The 7,432-nt window shown below is 44.3% G+C and overlaps 1 protein-coding gene across 2 annotated transcripts in view; it reads left to right on the plus strand.

The window, feature by feature from the left end:
- Positions 1 to 7,180, plus strand: part of abcd1 (ATP-binding cassette, sub-family D (ALD), member 1) — a 17,580-nt gene extending 10,400 nt beyond the window's left edge. For both annotated transcript variants that reach the window (XM_060880824.1, XM_060880823.1), the window contains 5 exons: positions 59 to 204; positions 1,669 to 1,814; positions 2,207 to 2,291; positions 2,706 to 2,831; positions 4,198 to 7,180. In XM_060880824.1, coding sequence (XP_060736807.1) covers positions 59 to 204; positions 1,669 to 1,814; positions 2,207 to 2,291; positions 2,706 to 2,831; positions 4,198 to 4,507 — 813 coding nt within the window. In that variant the 3' untranslated portion in view covers positions 4,508 to 7,180. The remainder of the gene's footprint in view (positions 1 to 58; positions 205 to 1,668; positions 1,815 to 2,206; positions 2,292 to 2,705; positions 2,832 to 4,197) is intronic.
- Positions 7,181 to 7,432: the final 252 nt, after the last annotated feature.

Here is a 7,432-nt window from a genome sequence, read left to right on the forward strand (position 1 = left end):
CTTATTCCTCTGTCTGTTCTGTCTTGTTTTTCACCCGCTGTATGTACACACGACGAAGGTGGACGAAGGAATGCATCTGTTAATCACGGGCCCGAACGGCTGCGGAAAAAGCTCTCTGTTTCGGATCCTGAGCGGCCTGTGGCCCGTGTACAGCGGAGTGCTGTATAAACCTCCGCCGAAGCACATGTTCTACATCCCACAGAGGTACAGCCTATTACAATAACCATATTAATATATAAGGCAGCTAATTAAATCGCCTTAACACCGATAAATTCTCAGTGAATTTAAGTCGAACGCCATCGTAATCGTGTGGACATGACTAAAGGTAACCGCTTTCTGTTTCCAGTAGGGATGAGATTTATAGACCAAAGACTGGTCACACATCACAGGGGGCTGCCTTTTTCTTAATTTAACCATTAGTAGGACCCCCAACTGTTTAGAAGTTATGGAAGTGTGTGTGTGTGTGTGTTGTGTGTGTTCATTCTCATTTCATGCCCTGCTAAGCTAATTAGTAGTGATGAAGGTGGTGATGAAGTGCAGCAGGTTCTGAGAGCAGTGGGTCCAGATGGCCCTGCAGAGCGACTGTTTGACGTGCCCGCCTCATTGCACAAGTGAAAGAGATTACACCCGCAGCAGCGCAACCGAAAGCGGCTGTGCGACAACACACTCGTTCCTAACATCAATTAAGCTTTAGAGATGTTTAGGCTCATTACAGCTTAACAACGATCTCAACACGTAGAGACGTGCGTTAAAGAGGGAAGTAGAGCGCAAAAAAAGAGGGAAGAAAGTTATATCGGAGTAAAAGAGGCCGTAGAGTAAAACACGTAGGAGATAATTAGTGTCATTGAAGTGCTTTATTCCCAACAGCTATACAGTTGTGTTACAGTATATTTATAGTTATAGTTATATTTACAGTTAGTTATATTTCAATAGAACGTTGCTAAAAACAGACTTTCCTTCACCAGACTCTGATTTATACTCCTGAAGTTAATAAGACAACAAAAATATCCCGTTACAGTCTAACAGCCTCATGCGACAAACGTCCTCTGACGTGAGTGAAGATTCTCCTCTTGTCGGAAAAGCTTCTCCCCCGACCGTTAAAAAAAAAACGCTGACACTCGATAGTCCTTCCCAAATGCCAAATTAACGCCTCGTTAAAGGAAACCGAACGATAATCAGAACATCCGGGATTCGCCTCGCAGATGAAACGACCGTCAGAGCTTCTGTTACAGAAACGTAATCACGGAAACATCTGACCAATCGATCCGACCGACCGAGCGGTACTTCGACATGCTGATTTGTGTGCGTTGTTCAAGAAGCCATCGAGTCCGAAAACAAACGAGCGGCAAGCGTACGTTTGAAATACACGAAGCAACGTTGCACACCAATCATGTCTGAAAAGTTTACAAAAAAACGTTTACGTTTACCACAAAATGACACCTTTACTCTAGAATCTGAAACAATTTTCAGGCGAACTGTATGGATTTGACCTTTTGCCAAAGTGCTTTCGGGTTGTTACGTGTCATTACATGGGCAGGGTAGCTAAAGATGATTGTATGTCGTCGAGCTAGATGTGGAAATGCCAACGTTTAAGATTTTCTGATGAAATGGACATTTCATTTCATTCTATTTCTGTGTGCGTGCGTGTGCGTGTGTGTGCGCGCGTAGGCCATACATGTCCGTGGGCACTCTGCGGGATCAGGTGATTTATCCCGACACGGATCAGGAGATGCGGGAACGAGGCTTCACCGATCAGCAGCTGGAGGGAATCCTGCGCACCGTCAACCTCCTCTATATCCTCGAGCGGGAGGGAGGTGAGCTCACACCTTCACCATTAAACACTGCTGAGTGTTTTTTTTTTTTTTTTTGCTGCAGGTCTCGCATAGACACAGCACATTTTAGTGCTTCTCAGCTGTAACAGACCTCATTCAGCTGATAAAGGGTTTGATTAAGCGATCATGACTTTAACTTTTATTGCTTTACGATAGATTTTCACTCTGCCATTCGAATCGAATGCATTCGTGGGAAGAATCCCAGCACTTACTCAGCTTCGGGGTTTAGAGGGTAGCAGATGGTGCTATTAAAACATCACTTGTACTTATTGTTCTTTTTATCTCTTGAACACGTATAGAAGTAATTAGTGATATTATTGAAAGCACCGTGCCTAGACTCGGGTGGTTCATACTGTACGTCGTGTTTTTGGCAGGTTGGGATGCAGAGAGTGACTGGAAGGACGTTCTGTCTGGAGGAGAGAAGCAGAGAATGGGCATGGCTCGGATGTTCTACCACAAGTGAGAGCTTTAATGTCTTATTCGAACAGCCACAAGTCACCCTAAACCTTCTGTATTCGAGACTGACACGATCGATGTGTCACCTGGTGCATACAGTCGATGCGGTGAAAGAAGAGCCTTCATACCTTCTTCTGTTCCCTCTTGTGTGAAAACAGATCAGTCAAATAATTCAAAATAATTCATTAAAACGATTCTAATCCATCTAGAAACATACTGTGACGGTATCCTCAGAGTTTAGGTCTGGGAAACTTTCTTCCAATATACTGAGCAAATATAAAGATGGAGAAAAAAGATCTTTCATGGCAGCAGATTGTTTTTCAAAATCTTTTCATGCCTGTAAAGTCGACCATGATTGACTGCTCTGCCTCTTGCCTTATGCCGTACGTTGACTGATCTCTGACTGATTTCCTTCAGGCCCAAATACGCTCTCTTGGACGAATGCACCAGCGCCGTTAGTATCGACGTGGAGGGGAAAATCTTTGAAGCTGCTAAGGATGCTGGGATCGCGCTTCTCTCGATCACACACCGTCCGTCTCTGTGGTGAGTCTTTCTGTCATCTTTCTAACCAGCACGCTCCAGCACAGCTGGAGGAGAATCGAGGAGAAAAGCCGGAGTAGTTTCGAGTCCACGAATAGGATTTTAGCTCACTAGTTTGATCTAAGTAAAAAAAAAAAAAAAACAAGCGTGATAATTATGGAAACAACGTGAATACAGGCAGAAATAAAGCCTGGCACCACGACATGGGAATTGACAGATGTTCTTTTTATACCATTAGTTGCTCTGAGTATGAAATATCATATTTAAAGCAGCCAGAAATTCAATATGATATGAAAATACAATAATTTGATTTTAAAGAACAGACGCTTTGAGAAATGAGGTTGCTCCCAAACCCCTGCCACGACTTTCATGACATGACGGGGACGCAGGACACTTACAATTGTACTGACTTACCCAGAGGCAGTGCCTCTTTTATTAGGACTGACTGGCATATAGGCCACGCCTACTTCCTCCTTCCACTGGGACTGAAAGGCACAGAGGCCACGCCTCCTTCCTTAGCACTGACAGGCCCAGAGGCCAGGGCTTCTTCACTGGGACTGACAGGCACAGAGGCCACGCCTCCTTCCTTAGCACTGACAGGCACAGAGGCCATGGCTTCTTCACTGGGACTGACAGGCACAGAGGCCACGCCTCCTTCCTTAGCACTGACAGGCCCAGAGGCCATGGCTTCTTCACTGGGACTGACAGGCACAGAGGCCACACCTCCTTCCTTAGCACTGACAGGCACAGAGGCCACGCCTCCTTCCTTAGCACTGACAGGCCCAGAGGCCATGGCTTCTTCACTGGGACTGACAGGCACAGAGGCCACACCTCCTTCCTTAGCACTGACAGGCACAGAGGCCACGCCTCCTTCCTTAGCACTGACAGGCACAGAGGCCACGCCTCCTTCCTTAGCACTGACAGGCACAGAGGCCACGCCTCCTTCCTTAGCACTGACAGGCCCAGAGGCCATGGCTTCTTCACTGGGACTGACAGGCACAGAGGCCACACCTCCTTCCTTAGCACTGACAGGCACAGAGGCCACGGCTTCTTCACTGGGACTGACAGGCACAGAGGCCACACCTCCTTCCTTAGCACTGACAGGCACAGAGGCCACGCCTCCTTCCTTAGCACTGACAGGCCCAGAGGCCACAGCTTCAGACAGACACAATTTAGTGGTACTGACTGTTACATAGACCAAGGTTTCTTCACTTGGACTGACAGGCATTCACGCCATGCCTTTACTAGAAAATAAATGCTGTTTAAGATGAAATGAATGAGATTTCAGATCTATTTCTTTACTACTATTATGATTAACGGTCCGCGTTAATTACGCCATATATACGGCTCTCTTCTCCTTTGACCGCAGGAAGTACCACACCCACCTGCTGCAGTTTGACGGCGAGGGCGGCTGGCGCTTCGAAAGGCTGGACGCATCCACGCGTGTCTCGCTGCAGGACGAGAAGCTGCGGTTAGAGACCCAGCTCTCAGGGATCCCCAAGATGCAGCAGCGTCTGTCTGAACTGTGCAGCATTCTTGGTGAAAACAGCAATGTGCTGAGCCCCACGGAGACGGAGGGGGAACGACAGGGGGGGGAGGAGAAAGAGAGGAAGCAGCAGGAGGAGAGGGAGGAGAAAGACGCGCTCCCCGGTGAACAGGGACGAGGCCTTATGGAGTGATTCGATGCCAGGAGACGGAGAGAACGATTTCAAAGCCAGCTGTTTATGTGAACGTGTCTGTGCGTGCGAATGTGTGTTTGTGTGTCTGTGCAAGTGTGCAGATCCATATACATGGGTTAAGAATCTCAGATCAAAATGATTAACTCTGATGTGGTCTTCAGGGACTTACCTTAATTGGGTTTTCCACTGCATTCCTGTTTGTGCGTGTTTGTGTGTGTGCGTGTGTGTGTATGTGCGTGTGCGTGTGTGTGCGTGTGTGTGCGTGTGTGTGCGTGTATGTGCGTGTGTGTGTGTGTGTGTGTTAGATATGGGAAAAAGCATGAGGCTGGTGCCAGTTCTTGCAGGTGCAGCAGATGATGAAAGCTGCTCAGTCCCATGTTATTACAATTCTCTACCGAATTTGCACAAACTCTCAGGCTCTGTGTGTGTGTGTGTGTGTGAGTAAGTGAGAAAAGAGAGAAGGGAGGTGTTTGAGAAAGGCTTGCTGTCAGACCACTGACTGCAGTTGTGTTTTAATAACAGTCTCTGGTATAATGCTGGTATAACGTTAGGGATCACCACTCGGCTCTGTAGGCTTCTTTCTGTGCCGTGTTTCTGTACAAAGCGTAGACGGTTTGAGTTGTAAACCCTGTCAGAATGATAACCACCACACAGTTTGACAGAGTGGTTTGTGAAACTATGAATCAGGGTTGGGCGATTACGCCAAAACTCGCATCACGATGCTTAGGAATTTAGTTATAGTCTAGCCGCGAATCCCCAAATCGTACGACGGTTAGGTATCTTAAAGCATAAAGCCTTTTGTTAGCACCCTTGCAGGAGAGCGCTAGCTGTACTGTGCTGGATTCCCAGGCTAAGAAACTCCACCAGACAGGGTGTCATAGGACAGTTCAGTATCAGATCAGTCGTCTGTAACTAAGCACTTAGTTTCTCTTTAATCAGGGTGTACAGAGCACTTAACATACTCATATGGGGGCGGAGCCAGAACGGGTGCAGTTTGTCGATTGGTCGAACAAGCGCTAATTAAATGACTGGGCCATGGATTTCTACGGACTACGGAAAGAGCAAAACCGTAACCCAAAAATATCACTTTATTTTTACATCATCTGTTGAACGTTTGCTTTTTTTTTTTTTTGTTTGTTTGTTTTTTTTTGTTTCACTGACTTAGAATTTAACATGAAAGTTATAAGTAAGTAATAAAATGTGAACGTGGATGCGCTGTTATAGAAGGACAATGAACAACACATCATCGTGTGATGCTATCAGCCCGAAGTCACACAGCGATCTGTTCCTCTTAAACCACTTACTTGCCAACAGTTGCAATTAGAATTTATTAACGAACATCACATCTACGGTCGGTTCGCTCGGATCATACGGAGCGTCCGCCGCAGGGGTAGCCGTCGCTATAGATACGATAACGTATTAGATCGAAGGCATTAATATAAACCTGCGATTTGTCTTAGAGCTGGCAGTACAATCAGAAAGTTAATTAAGAAAATTAATCAAAACCTTCTGACCAATCAGGATTTAGATAGCTATAATAAATCTCCTAAAGGTTTTAATGTCCAACTCGCTGTTTTTTTTTTTGTTTTGTTTTGTTTTGTTTTTTTAGTAATTAAAAATCAGTCAGTGTTATAAACATATTTATAACCATGCTAAAAAAAAAAACAAAAAAAAAAACGCATACATATGGTGTCTCACTATGTTGAAGTTATGTTGTCATATTTCTCAGCCCTACTGTGACTGGTTTAGCGAACGACTAAATGAGGCGTGGAGCGGCGACCCCACGATAAACGGTCACGTCTACTGCCGAGGTCACCACGGTCCACTCGGCGTGAGCTGCCTGCGAGGACGTTCTCTAACTTCACTTGTTTTATCTTTGCCGTAGGCTTCCGTAGCGAATTGAATTAATCCATCACTTTAGATGCATCTGGAGTTTCACTTTTATTACACGGTCTCTGGGCTGCGGTAGATTCAGCAGACCTTTTTTAGACTTTAAAGGTGTTCGTTTAATCGTAGCGGTGTGAGAACCCGAGCTCTAACGTTTTTGCACACGATTACGTCGCATACGTACAGTAAATGTCAGTTTGAGCCATTAATGCTGTCTGATCTGTCAGAAATACATCATGAGGTTTAATACAATCTTGTTCTAACGGTGAACGTTATTTTATTTGATTACCTCCTTTTGTATATCATTAAAGTGTCCTTTCGATTTCACATTTAAAAAAAAAAAAAAAAACTTCTTACTTTGTCGAATTTTTAACTCAGTCAATTGACATATTTGATTGTAGCCAAATATTAATCGCTATGTTTAAAAAAATAGATTTTTTTTATCGTGCCCCAGACCCCAGAAATAAGTCCGATTTTGCACAAATGGCTTCGTATCGCGAATCAGCGATACCGTAATAATCCGATGATAATCCAAACGAATGTTCCATGTAGATTATGTGCTGATTTTCACATTCAAACTTATCAAACTAACATTTTTTTACTTTTATTTTTTACAAACGTTAACTTCGGATATATTTCGACTGTGTGATCTCATTGCTGTCAGTGATAGAGATTTAATTTGCACATTTTGCCTGCATGACTTTAGATTATTTTCCTACGTCAATGGATCTAATAAATTATGTTGTTTAGGAATCCACACACTCTGCTTGGATGCTTTCGCTTTCACTCGTTTGTCCAAGATGTTTTTTTTTTTTTGTGCTTTTTTTTTCCCTACCTCCTCTAGTGCTGGTGTTCTTATAAAAGGCTTGATTTGATTTCTGGTGTGCAGAACATTTTATGAATAATTCATCACAGTGGTTATGTTATTACAATAGTTTTGTGGTGCGCAGAGTGAACGCACTGCAAGTTTTATTGCTGGATTTAATCCAATTCTGATTTTTTTTTCCCCCCAGTATGTGCAAACACGACGAGATAAAA

The sequence above is a fragment of the Tachysurus vachellii genome, chromosome 11 (assembly GCF_030014155.1).
Source record: "Tachysurus vachellii isolate PV-2020 chromosome 11, HZAU_Pvac_v1, whole genome shotgun sequence".
NCBI classification, from domain to species: domain Eukaryota; kingdom Metazoa; phylum Chordata; class Actinopteri; order Siluriformes; family Bagridae; genus Tachysurus; species Tachysurus vachellii.